General features: G+C 44.1%; 1 protein-coding gene across 1 annotated transcript in view; it reads left to right on the plus strand.

Moving 5' to 3' along the window:
• Window positions 1–14,488, plus strand: part of LOC8042739 (sodium- and chloride-dependent glycine transporter 1) — a 134,787-nt gene that overhangs the window by 80,934 nt on the left and 39,365 nt on the right. The window contains exons 2-3 of the mRNA XM_042286579.1: window positions 11,306–11,516; window positions 12,216–12,350. Coding sequence (XP_042142513.1) covers window positions 11,306–11,516; window positions 12,216–12,350 — 346 coding nt within the window. The remainder of the gene's footprint in view (window positions 1–11,305; window positions 11,517–12,215; window positions 12,351–14,488) is intronic.

Below are 14,488 nucleotides of genomic sequence, written 5' to 3' on the forward strand. Positions count from 1 at the left end.
CGTTTTCGGTTTCTGGTGCCATGGAGCCCCATGTGTTCGAAAACTTCATCGGCCGCCATTTTCCCATTGAAATTTTCAGAAAATCGGTTATAACTTTTGATTAAGTTATTGAATCGGGCTGAAACTTTGGCCTCTGGTTGTGACCTCTAGCACTACCTCTGGGAGCAGAATGAGCGTTCGGCGATGCCTAGTTTATTCTTGCGGTAAAAAGGACCGTGTAAATTTTCTTTTGTGACACCCTGTACATATGTCTTAAATATCTACATAAAAGGGCAATTTAGTAATGTAGCGCGAAGAGCCGAACTTTTTTTACTACGATTCTTGAGGTGGAAACGAGTATAGTTGGTAGTTTTCAAAAAGTGATTAACAAGGAGCAAACCTCCTAGCTCGTGCAACGACCTATCAACTTCGTGGGTGTTAGAGCGACTAGAAACTCCTCGTGATCCAAAATATATGTCGTCTAACCGCAACCATTTCTGCTTAATTGATGGCATTTAAAGTTTTAGTGCTTGCTTGTTGCACGGTGTGCTCCCTTACGCTGTTGTTCAGTGTGAGCCTCTACGAACACAAAAACTACCCCATATTGGTGTAAATAAGCTCATTCTAAGATTCGCACCCTAAGAGCGTTCCTCAATATCTTAGGGCGCCCCCAAACACCCTACAAGTGTGGTAGAGGATATTTTAGCGGCATTTCATATATATATATTGTGAACAGAAAGTTTACGAGCACCGCAGACAACACACATTGCTGCCACGTGCAATGGAGTACCCACAATACCAGAATAACGACCCCTGATAACTTCTCCATCGCCCTATACGTATACTCGACAAGTGAAAGGTACAAGGACATATCAACATACTTGTAAACATCAAAATTTCGGAGGCACTCAACTCCGAAATCATCATGTTTGTAAATGTATTCATTCATTCTCGTCAATATTTCATATAAAGCATATCACGGAGTTCAATAAATAAATCTCTAATACAAAAAGAAATAATTTGCAGAGACGAAAATTATTTGATATAGTTTCTAAAAGACCCTCTTCTGAAGCTTCAAAGAACAGTAACAACGGCACCTTTTTTAACACCCTTTTTATGTCCTTTAGAAATTAAGAGCCTACTATGCAACAGCATCCTATTTTATAGTTACAAAGAACGTATTAGTCAAAATAAAGAAGTAGAAAAGGTTAAGCATTAATGTAAGTACTCGAAATATTGTTTTACATCCTTAACGGTGTGAAATATTTCAGGGTGAACCTTCTAACAATCAGCGTGCCACTTTCGAAAGGGCTCTATTGCGAAAGCCGTCGTGAGAATATCTGAATTGCCCATTGTGCATGCAGCACAAGGTCTAGCACCACGCGCTTTGACCGGAAGTGTCTCCATAAACTCGTCCAGCTGAATTTGGAAATGAACAAAAAAGAAAGTGAAAGAATGAAAGGTTTCCAGCGTATAGGGCTGAAGCGCACAAGATAAAACCCTCCGGGCTCTTCACATTTTTATAAGACGGAAACCTTGCATGGCCGACATCAAGCCCCCAGATGATGTCATCTATTGCCACACCAATCCCCGTTTGCATCCAAAGAAGTGGTAAAATATAAGTATAAGCAAAGCTTGGTAGATGAATGGTAGAATACTGTGACTGAAAATCTTCAAAATTTTAAACCTATGGTTCATCTGTTTTTCTCGTTTTTCTTTTTTGTTTTTTTTTATTCGTTTTTTTTTTTTTTTTTGCGATAGACGTTTTTTGTGCTTTCTAAAAGCCTTCAGGCATCTAGGTTTGTGGTCATATCATTCTCAACTTCATGTTCGTTAATCACGCTGTAATTGACTATCCGCAGTACTTACAGAAAAAAAGATGCAGTAACCAATAAAACGCCTAGTCCGGGTTCGATACCCGGACCAGGCGGATTTTTTCGGTCGCTCACCAGTCACCTAGCTGTGTTTGGAGATTTATGTTTGTCCCTTGTCCCTCTTGTTCCCCTTCTCCAGGGATTATTTTCATCATTATTGTCCAGCTCGCTTGCCCCTTTGCATTTAATTGCATTATAAGTAGTATATCATTTTTTTAGAGTATAATCTTTTTCCTATAGTCACTCTCACAGTATGGGTCTACTAAAACGCACACATGGGTCTCACTATGCAACAAGTATATAACTGTTAAGTAATTATTATTATAAATATTTATTTCGATTTGGATGACGTTGTGGTCTGAGTGAGGGGGAGGGAAATGAGGGGAAAATTTGCACCTGGATAGGTACAAAATATGCCCAAGTTTCTGGACGTTGTGTTCCTGAGTAAGCTTAGAATTAATACCACGCATGCACTTTACAAACATCCCATACGAAAATGGTCTATGGTCGTCTGGGGAAAATGGCCTTCTATGGTCGGCTATAGAAACCCATAAATACAGCTACAGCCAGCTATAGAAAAATCTAGAAAAATCTATGGACCTGTGTCTCAAGACTGGGAACCAATAAATTTTCAATATCCGCTTATAGGAAATTTTATAGATCGAGTTTAAAGGACTGGAAATTAATAAAATTGTTTTACTTGCCTATAGAAAATTATTTGGCCCAGTGTCTAAAGATTGGAAACCAATAAATATTCTTTACCCGCCCATAGGAAATTCTATCGCTCCGAGTCTAAAGTCCGGGAACCAATAAATTGCCTTTACCCGTCTATAGAAAAATTTATGGCCTCCTGTCTAAAGACTATGAACCAAAAAACTTTTTACACACCTATAGAAAATCACTACCGGCCCTTACTTTTTATAGGAAAAACGCTCCAGGTTAGAAAATTAAAGCAATACTAAATTTCTGTAATACCGTTGACAAAGCATAACCCAAGAATTTGCTCTCTGCTGTTGCAACGAGTCATGAAAACCAGTAATACTGTTTGTTCAAAGAATACATTGAAATATTTGTGAAGAATTAAAATTATTTACCCCAAAAGCGAAAATAGATTACTCTGACACCGAAAACAGCTGCAATAAAGCAACAACTTGATTGCAATCTTCAGCACCAGTGTACTGCATTTCATCACTGCATTGTCAACATGATTCATCAAGCTTATTCAAAATATAATTATTAAATTTCGGTTAATTAGCCTAATGACCTACTTTTGCTTTTTTCAGGGTGTTGAATTAAGAGGTGCGGGCTATTCCAACAGACAGTTCAAATTATGTATGAAGTATGAGCAATATTTGCTCCGCGTCTCCGTGTTTATGCGATAAATAACGGCAGTCATCGGCCAAGTCGGATTCAAAAATAAGACTGCCATATATAGAGATAATGCGAACTTACCGTACGTAGAGAGGGGCGGGGGTCTGGTGTCGCTGCGTTGCTTGTGTTCTGTGTATTTGTGTGCTCAGTGACGTATGTCTATCTACCATGTAGCGTTCAAAAGTCAGGGCAAACTTGAAAAGAAAAATTGTTTTAGAGTGTGCTGGCTAAAAAGATTCATAGCCTTCTTTAGCAGACCATATAAGTGGCTAGACACCAAACGAAAAGTTATAGGCAGCTGTGGCATGGTGGCTATAGAAGCCAGCCATTAGAAAAGATAAAGAGCGCTATGGCTGGACAGTGATGGGGCCATAGACAAAGCTAAAAAGACCTATAAAGACAACCAGAAATATGCTAAAAACAGCCGTATAAAAGCCTTTAGCCCATTGGGCCAAATAGCTAAAGCCGACCATACAAAACATTTCCTATAGACGACCATAGGACATTTTGCTATGGGATGTTCCATATCAGTGTAAAGTTTTACCTAGTTAAAGAGACGCAAAAAAAATACATTTCAATGCGGAACAATGATGAGAATAAATAGGCGTTTTTTATTACATACTGTTTTTTTACTAATAAAAAAATACAAAGAGAACTCCATAAGATTGAAAACTTTTGCTTCATATTCGCGATGTTTTCTAACAAATCATTCACTTCGGTTTAATTCAAACTTCTGCTGCGCTTTCAGTTATAGATTTTTAAGGATCGAGTAATAAAAATAACGAAAGAAGTAAACGAAAACAACATAGCAGACATATTGTCTCTTTAATATACGAACCAAATTGGGCCGCTCAATACTTTCAAAACAACACTATAAATCCAGAGTCTTTCGACTTCTACAATTTTTACTTCCCATATCCTCCAAGGAGGATACCGCAAGTAAGGATTGTAGACTTCAAAAGACTACGCATTTGTTCTTGAATGCTTGGTGGCAAAACGTTAATACAAAATTGAGGTACTTAATGTTTCGGCAATCTCATGTGACAGGGTACTAAGTAAGAATGATAAAATAAAACCATCCACCATCTGACAACCAACAATTCAGTTCTGTAAAAACGATCGTTGCCACAATCATTGCTCAGATTGTCGTTGAAATGTGATAACATTTTGCACCGCCTTGTACCGCGTTCCTGCGGGACAAACGGGCAATTCGACCGACGTTCAGACTCGTCTTGCACGCTGCCACGAACCCGTGTACCGTCCCGTCGGTGATCGCCACTGAAAGCAGTCCCGCGAGGCGGTCCATCACTGCGCTCACGTCCGACTAAAACCATGGGTGGTCGCACACGCTGCACGCCACGCCGAACGAGTCGTTCAGTAATTGCTCTCCGAAGTACTTCTTGACCAATCAGTATACATGTCGCGACACTGTCAGCACAAACCAGCGATCGGCAGTTTTTCCAATTCTCTTTCTAGAAATTTAGAACAGCTACCATGATAACCTCTATAGTGCGGCGGATGGCCGTCGTTCAGGACATTAACTTTAGCGGTAAAATTTAGTGCTCGTCAATACTGTCAATGAATAAAGTCAAAAAGAGCCAATTTCGTGTTCGCGCTAACAATGTCGCGCAGTGTACGTTTCGCTCGTCGTTGCGCCGTTCTGTTTCCTGATGCTCGACTCGCCTGCTAGGTGCCCGCTCTCGCTCTAGCCGAAGTTGCCTCTCCTCGTTTTTTTCGTGAGACATGTTTGCCTGCTTGGAGTCCCGCTTGCCTTGCAGCTAAAGTTTCCGTTTTTCGACACATTTCACTAGTTTTCTGGTTGCTTCTTGCCTCTCGAGCTTTACGCAAACCCATATCACGTTGTTCCGCAGTCTCCTCGGCAAGTCGCTGTTACGTCGCGTTGGTGTTCTTACATATACACTTGAGACGTTCTTTGTCCGACAACTGCTTGCGCCACGGCGGCGACATCATTGCGACATTCCAGAGAAGCTTCTCTCCCGGAGAACGGAGGGTGCTGTGGATCACGTGGTCTCTTTGCACCGGCCAATGGCGGCCCCCTTGGTTACAAACCGACATATGAACATCAAAAGGGGTTTGCACTTAAATTCGTATAAAATCTATTCTCCTCTAAAGACTCATTCACGCGATAGCACTTGACTAGGGTCGACTATATTCACTGACAAGTTGAGAACGACAGGAGGGTCAATCAGTTGCCCGCATCCGGCACGAGCTTCCTTCTATCTTCGCTAATAGCCAACGTACGATGGAAGGCGCAAAAATCGCGTGCTAAAGCGCGGTCATCCAAGAGCGCTAGACGTCCTGCCATTCGTATCTACAGGTTTTCCCGATCATTTTAATCCAAGCGACGACCAATTTAATCCTGGGGTCACTCAATTTAATCCAAGCGCCATACAATTTAATCCAAGGACCACACAATTTAATCCCGGGGTAAAACTGATAAAACTGGCGACCTTCCAGAGCCTTCCATAGTCTCGAGCTCCTCTCCCTCAGTGCCCAAAGATTTTTGAGCTCCTCGTCGCCCGCCCCTCTGGTCACGTGACCTCACCCGTTAACCAATCAGCATCGAGCATAGCGGCCACCTTTATCAGGCTTAACTGATCAGGCGTCACGAAATGCTGAACAACTATCCAAATAAGGTTTTACGTTAAAATAAATATATCTAACCTATTACGCCCTCTGCAATAAAATGTGGTGAAATCCTGTAATCATAATTACGTGTAATCATAATGGGGGCACTTCTGTTCAATCCGTGTTAATAATACATCGTCTAGTAGATTTCGAATGTTGATATTCCTTGCGTATGTTTCAGAGCGTCTCAAATTGTAGGTTCTCATTTTATTATGTTTAACGTGAACCGTTATTTGTTTAGTTGCTCCGGATTTCGTGAAGCCGCATTTCGTAAAGCCGTGGCCTGTGCCGCAAAACAATAGAGAGTTTTAGGGAACCGTTTTTGCACATCCGATACGTACGATGGGCCCTCCGGTACGAACTGCGCATGCGCCTGTCTTCTGCGATCTTACCGTAATGCGCTGGTCGAACCGTAAGGCACGACCGGCACGACCAATGGCCGACATGGACAGTCTCGCTTCGTTAGCAAAACGGCTATTTCGCTGGCGGGGAGAGCGTGTCGTGGCTCCAAACATGAATAAAATAAATCGTGGCAGTGCCTGGCAGGAGCGCCATGTGTGACAGCAAGTCCATAAAGTTTGAGTCAGCAAAAAAGAAAAAGAATAAAGAACAAAACGCAATAGGACTTTTTCAATAGAAAGATATTGGTGTTTAGTGCAGGCAAAACTCGTCTGCTCGGTAGCTCAGTGGATTGGAGCGCCGATTTCTTGAGCTCGTAGAGGACCGGTAGTGGAGAGTTCGAATCCCGCCGGCCCGGGACAACTGGTTTTTTTTTTTTTTTTTTTTTTTTACAAGTTATAAGTTTTTTTTTTTTTTTTTTTAATACAAACATTGGATGTGCATTTTGAGCACTTATCACCCGTTTTTTACAGCTGCTGTTATGACAGGATTATCTGTAGTGGCACCAGAGTGTGCAACAGCCTTCTGCATCAAGGCTCTGGACACATTTTAGTTTAAAAATGTTGCATGAATTAAAAATTTCTGTACAAATGCTAATCACATATATCCCATAAAACGAGCCCTTTGAATATTTGGTGATAGTTTTAATAAGTGCACAGCAGTAAGGTTACAGGTTTTCCTTTATATTTTCTTCGTGGTCGTACCGTACACGGCGCAACGATCGGTACGCGGGCGTACGACCGTGATCGTCTGCTACCTGTACCGTAAGAGAGCAACATGAGCGCCGCATCTACCTCCGTCCCTCCGCCTCCTCCTCGCAAGCGATTTAAAGTAGTAGACAACAACTTTCTACTTCAGGAGCTGCTAGGCGCTACTCCTTTTTCGCTCCAGCACTTTGGAATGACGCAGCGTTGAAAAAGAACTTATCGTTGCAAGGAGCGAAGGAACGGATTGACCTCCTCGTAAATAAAAATAGAGATTTAAGACGTACTGAAAGATACGTCATTTCAGGAATATACACACTGTATGGAAAGTAACGAATTCCCAGAGTCCCTTATGAATATAGAATCCACTAGGGTACTAAAAAAGAAATTAAGGAATTGGTGTCAAGCATTTGAGCTGTAGATATCGTAGCCTAACCGTTGGAGATATTTCGTACTTTTATTTCATGGTTGCGTGAGTAGACTTGGCTATAAACACCTATATTTCATGCTCTAAAGTGTTCCTTTTTGTATTTATTTGTGCCGCTAATTTTGTGTTCCTTTCATTTTTTTTTTTTTTTTTTTGTGCTGCGGAGTGTTTTCTTTTTTTTGTAACAACATGTATTGTAGTTGGTCGCCTGGCCCCACATACAAACAGAATGCTGCTTTTGTGGGCCAGCTCTTTATTTTGTATGACTTGATCTTAAAATACAAATTGAATTAAATTGAAAATTGAATTGAAAATTGTATTGAATTAGCTTTGTACAAGAAAAATGACCGCATCAACTTGAGAAAGTGAGTATATTTTGGTTATTTTTGTATTTTCTTCGAGATTTAATATTTCTAGTTTTATTTGTCCATTGCTTTCTTAATACTCGATCCTGCATTGGGCCTCGAGGGAAAAAGACAGGATCGCTAGCAGACGACTTCGAATGTTGATGATAAGCGCGCGCGAGCGTGTTCTTGTGCCAAATCGAGTTTGCTTTCGGCAACGTTTCAGCATATCAGGACGTGGTTGGTGTAAACATCATATTTGTTGATGTAAAACACCGAAGTTTGCCCGCTGAGAACGCATGATTTATTTGAAAACAGGTTACCATGTACGGTCGAGGCATTATTTTATTCCCCAAGTATATAAATCTGGTAAACTGAAAGAAAAAAAAAACCAAAATACGCTGGCACGTCATTCGTGGTATCCGCACATCATTCCTGGTATCACAACTTTTTTGTTTACTCAAAAGCTACGCCAAGTTGAACGTCCTATGCCTTGCCGCCAACAAGCGCCTTCTCTTAGTGTATCGGTGCTCGGTGGCACCCGAAAGAAATGCGACTGACTCCGTGTCACGGCAAACCAAAAAGAATGATTATTTCCTCGTGCCCCTGCACAAGTCAGGGCCCCACGGCACGCGCGTGCGTGCCTCGCTTATAGAAAGCGGGAAGTTCAAAAGAGACTCACGCCACATTTAGTGCGCAGACAGTCGTACAAAATCACTTTTTCTAAATTGCTTTCGCTGAATAGAGCCAACTCCAAGTCATGGTCAGAAAGATCGAGCGCCATTGTTGCCGGAAAGCTCGTCTGCTTCTTTAGCAGACGAACATTTTAGAACTTCGCCGTGCTAGGGGCGACACGCCGTGGTGCGCCAGTTTTTGTATTACGGAAGCGCATTCATTCCAGTAAAAAAACGAGACGAACTACAAGTAGGTATACTATTTTTTGGTTCTCTATATATTTAGGGTGCGATCTCTATTTACTTAAGTTTCTGCGATTTGTACAAACAAACGCAAATTTGTCTTTTCTCGATGAGGCGGATGCAGGTTTCCGTTGCCAGGGGGCGCGACCTGTACCGATCGTCTGCTATCGTCTGCAAATACGGTTCCCCCAAAGCCGTTTCAGGGCACACGATCGGTCCACACGCCCGATCCAAGGTATCGATCGTTTTTGTTTATCGATCGTATTTTGTTCCGGTTCCCTAAAACTCTCTAATAGGGGATTGTAGTAGACCGTTCCCGCCGCCCGCTAAGCACCCGGATAGCGCTCCGTAATCCACCACAAGACCTTGAACTATGCAGAGACGGCTGGCGACGCGCATGCGCAGCTGCGGCGTTTTCTTCGTGGATACCGTAGCGAAGGAGAAAAACGATCTACTACAACTCCCTATTAACAACGCGCGCAGTATTGAATTATGGGATGTCACACACCTACACACCAATTTTGTTTCTCCGGTGAATTTAGCGGGGAAGTTGAATCAGTTGATAGGTCACGTGACTTTAGGTCACGTGACGTCGATTTCTCCGCTAAATTTAGGGGAATAAATACCGTCCCGTGACGTGTACATTAATTCAGTTTCCCCCCTAAATTTAGGGGGAATTGACATCATGTGACCTGATGTCACGTGATGCTAGAACGTCTCACGTATGCAACCCATTTGCCCAGCAATTTCCAATACAACTTTTTTCATGGCTCTTTTAACTTCTCTTTAATTACGAATCCCAGACCGGTCTGTATATCTGCCTCCATTTCCATCTTTGTAGACTAATGAAAAATAAAATATTGCAATATTTTTCGCATAACGTTAAGACGCAGAATATGGTGTGTGTGTGTGTGTGTGCGTGTGTGTGTGTGTGTGTGTGTGTGTGTGTGCGTGTGTGTGTATACGTGTACGTGTACGTGTACGTGTGTATGTGTGTGTACACGTGCGTGTGTGTGTGTTTGGTGCTTTTACACTGTCAGGTTTGTGTTTTTTGGTTGTTTTTTTCACCTCGGAGTTTTAGACCTCTTTCATGTGAAATATTTTTTTTTGTTTTGTTTTGGGTGATTTCAAACTTGTTCAACAGGCTATACACGCACAAAGTGTTCTGTGCGTAACTTCCAAGCTACATCTATAGAGAGAGCCGCAACCCGTATTTTTGTTAGTTACTGTGGCGCACGGCAAGACCAGCTCATTAATGCATTAGGCGTTAATAATATCTAAAAAAGGAAAGAGAGTACCATACAATTTTAAACAAACGTCCAGACCTCAAAGATCGCCCACTTCATATTTTCTATTTTAAGGCTGCAAGCTCCAAGCCCTCATATAGTGTTTTCTGAGTCCCGTCTATAATCTCCGGCATTACTCTTGTAGAACAACCAAAAGGAACCATTTCCGAGGCTCAGCTGAGAAACGTATTCTACGTAGCAATATTTAAAGGGGGCGAAAGTGTAACAAAACTACTCCCAGGTGTTCTCTGAGCCCCGTCGAAACTCCCTTATTGCTCCTCCAGTAGGATCGGGAGCGAAAATGTCCAAGGGTCAGCCCATAAACGCATTCTGCGTACTAACGTTTAAATGGATATTTTATAAGAGAGTAGTAATAATTAGTCGAACTAGTAAAAGTGTAGTAAGATTGTAGAGAGTAGTAACAGGTAGAGTAGTAGTAGTAATCATTTTATTGAGTAGTAGTAGTAATAGTTTTATAGAGTAGTAAAATTTTAAGTAGTAATATTTAAAACAAAACTATACTTCTAAGGTGTTTTCGGAGTCCCGTTTATAGATGCCTCTTCAGCCGGGGTTACATTGCTTATACATGATACAAAAGGCAGTCGGCATACAGATTCGAACGCGGGTCACCGCGAGGTCCGCGCTTCGAATGCCGCGTAGCAATGAGTTCAAGGAGAAAACTTGGCGCGCAGCATTCGAACCACGGATATTGCCGTGACTCGTTTTGCAGACTGTTTTTGAATAACGTATAACCAGTGTGACCCTGGCTTAATACTCTCATATAATGACAGGGAGCAGTAGTTACCTAGGCTCGGCTCATAAGCACATTCTATGTAATATTATTTAGTAAAAAAACTCCCTCAGGCCAAGGCGTTTTTGCATCTGCGTCCATAAGGGTCGGCTCATTAGCACCTTTTATGTAGTAATATTTAGTACAAAACTCCCTCAAGCAAGGTTAGTCTTGCATCAGAATCATCGGCAGCAGGAGTTCCCGAGGATTAGCTCATAAGCACATTCAGAGTATAGCAATATTTAAAAGAAAACGCACCCCAAGGTGTTTTCTGAGTCCGCGTCTATAGGTCCCTTTTCTCCTACTCTCGCAGAATAACCGCAGAACAGAAGTTCCCGAGGGTCAGCTCATAAGCACTTACTGAGTAGCAATATTTAAAACAAAACTCCCTTCGAGGCGTTTCCTGAGTACGCGTCTCTAAGTCCCTTGCCTGTTACTCTGGCTGCAGGATGAACGGGAACAGGAGTTGCCCTGCTCATACTCACATTCTGACAGATTTAACACAAAACGCACACCGAGGTGCTTTCTGAGTCCGCGTCTATAAGTCCTTCTTTTCCTCTCGCAGAATGATCGGGAGCAGGAGTTCCCGAGGGTCAGCTCCCAGGTGCCGCTGTCCCCGCAGGGAGGGGAGGACGAAGAGCGTGGTTCGGAAGGCGGCTACGCGGAGCGGGGCACCTGGACGGGCCGCTTCGACTTCATCCTCTCCCTGCTCGGATACTCGGTCGGCCTGGGAAACGTCTGGAGGTTCCCCTACCTCGTCTACAGCAACGGAGGCGGTGAGTGCCGGCCACGCCGAATATCACCTACAAGACAACGCCCGCGCCAATCCCCCCAAGACGTCATCGTCATCTCGGGTCCTAGGGTATTCGAACTTTCTTGGTTCGAACAGTGAATAGAGACAAAGGCAGTCAGCCTTGGCGTCTAGAGCTCGCGCTTCGACGTCCCCGAGCACTCCCATATCCTCCTCTCCCTTATTTTGTTCCCGTGTAGTCAGAATGGAGTATCTGGAATAGAGTATGGCACTTCCAATGCTCGCGTCACCCTCGGTGTCACATTGTAGGCTTTATTTCCATGTCTCCGTATATCTCCAGATTCATTCCTTACCGCTCTCTCTCCGCAAAATGGCAACCATTCACATTCCGAGGTCTATGCGGGAAAGCTGGTGCATGGGCATTTTTAAAAGTGTAGAACGCTAGGCACGACAGCTGTAGATTCGCGTCAGGCTTAGGTGCATAGACTAAACGGATACGTAGAGAAGCATCTACTCGGGAAAACAAATGGCGGGTATAGGCGAACGTGATGTTTATAAGCGAGTGCGCGTCCGCTCGCACCAGGTGTGGGCACTGCGCGTACGCAGAAACCAGATTTGCCATAGGTGAAGCATCTACGCATGCGCAGTGGGAACAGCAGTGCCACCGCAGCGGCATGACGTCAGAGTTGCCAGTTGGTCCATACCTGATATTTCTTGCTTGCAGGAGCGTTCCTGATCCCGTTCTTCATCATGATGATCCTCGCCGGACTTCCACTCATGTTCATGGAACTGTCGTTCGGGCAATACTCTAGTCTCGGCCCCATCGCCATATTTGAGCGATTCTGCCCCCTCTTCCACGGTTCGTATGACATATCTCCCTCCCGTTTGTTCTAGTGCGCGTCTTCTAGGAATGGTAAAGGAAAGACGCCACTTGTCAAACTAATAAAGCTTAAGGAGACACTGAAATTTAAAAAAAAAAATTAATGGATATAATTTTTTTGTGTGAGCTTTTTCACAAAAAACGTACTTTCGAGCAATATTTACGCCGTTAGACGCAGTTTAGCTGCGGAATGTGGAGGTCACAGCACGCTAAGCCCCGCCCCATGCTTACAAGGTGCTTATATCTCTCAGTGGCTAGAGAGATGATTGACGTGTGATGGTTGGTTGTCAAATTGTCCCTCCGTGCCGTAGTAGTATATTAATCGACAACGTTTTTATGCTTGAGAAAAAACTAGTCTAGATAGAGTGATTATTGTTTTCAAAAATATCCCGAGATTGGCCTTCCGCTTCGGTTTCAAAGAAGAACGTTGAAATAGGGCAGAACCCGATGTGACGTCAAGCCCAGCGACGCGAGAAAAGGACTCAATCCCAGACTACCTTGCACACCGACGCGCTCTCATCTAAGCTTCCATCGTCTGCTCGCCGCTCGGTCGACTACGTTAGGCTAAGGCTACGTCTGCTCCGTGACTGCGGTGTGCTTCGTCTGCTCGCTGTTGCGGCCGGCTTTCGATACGATCGGCGCACCAAAAGAAATTTCGTTGCGAACCTGCATTCTCATCACGGCCGAGCGAAACGAACACCTAGTGGATGCAGGGCTTGTACGGCTTTGTCAGTCCGTGGTGCCCTTCTCAGCGTCATTCTCAGCGACGACTGACACACTCGCTTTCCAAAGCCGCGCTATGACGACTCGCTCTACACGACGCTCCCGCGGTGTCGAGAGTGCCCGCTACACGCCGACTTCCTACTGGTCAGGCATGTGTTGAAATTCAAATCTCACCGTTCCGACACCGATTCAATGGACGTCGCCACGAAAATATGGGGCAAACAACCGCGTTGCCCCGGCAATGCCATGGCAACGCGGATGTTTACCCAATATTTCCGTGGCGGAGATCGTTAAAAGGCAACTCTGCTTCATTTTTGATATTTAGAAAACTACGTAGCCCTCTTCAGTATCATATAGGAAGACCCCATGTCAAATATTACGATCTAATGAACTGGCCAGCAAACTTTCAAATCAGCCAAGTCGCCGAAATCTGCCATCTCCAGCGTGCGACGTGACGCGCAATCGTCGGCAAAGTCAATGCAACGGAGTTGGAGCGGCCAACGTTGAGCCACTACGTCAGAGGCATGACTACGTCATTCTCACGTTTTGTTTGTTTTTACTTCTCAGAGCGAAATTGAACGATGACGTCATGAGTTTCTCCTCCCTGTGTTGGCTGAACGGCGTCCACGTGATCACCGTTACGCGGATGCGCTAGTTTGCGCTGCGCGCTTATCGGTCTTTTTCTCCGTTCCCCCTCTCCCCTTTCGTCTTCTCCCCCTCCCCCTCTCCCCCGGGCCATCACCGTCCACGCCATGCGAAGCGACCTGCCCGCGTCGCGTGTCCTGTCCCTCGCCCCCACGAACGTCACAAGACCACGTAATTCGACCTGACGTGGCATGACTCTGACGGCACGAGACCAATGTTGCCTGGCGCAACCGAAGTTTCGGTTTCGGTATCAGCTGATGTTCAAATTAGGATTACACAAATAATATTCCACATTTCGCGAATCCGAGGGCGTAGAGCTGTTTAGTAGTGCTTTGTGAAATGGAATCACATGTAAGTCTAAATTTTTCGGAATTGAGCGGAGTTGCCCTTTAACTGAGTTTTCTAATCATAATGAAATTACCCGAAATTTTTTGTAGAAAAGGGGGAACCTAGTGAAAAAAAGAAAAAGACATCGGGAAAGGATCGTCTCAATCCAATGTGCAAGTTCGTCTGCTTCTTGAGCAGGGGTTCCGGTGACGTCAGAACAACGCTGAGCTCTGATTGGCTCCTATTGAAAGGATAATGGGTAGACCTCGAGGCAGCTAGCATTCAAGCCTACCCCCTATCCCTTCTTCAGTAAGCGTGTTGCAAGCACATGCTTTCTGAAGCGCTGTTGGCGCTGGGCAGGTGCTTGGGCTGGTAGCGGGCGGTAGCGGGACTGGCCAAAGCCTATACCCTCCGTGCGGGAA

This window comes from Ixodes scapularis, unplaced genomic scaffold (genome assembly GCF_016920785.2).
Source record: "Ixodes scapularis isolate PalLabHiFi unplaced genomic scaffold, ASM1692078v2 PGA_scaffold7__128_contigs__length_106722199, whole genome shotgun sequence".
NCBI classification, from domain to species: domain Eukaryota; kingdom Metazoa; phylum Arthropoda; class Arachnida; order Ixodida; family Ixodidae; genus Ixodes; species Ixodes scapularis.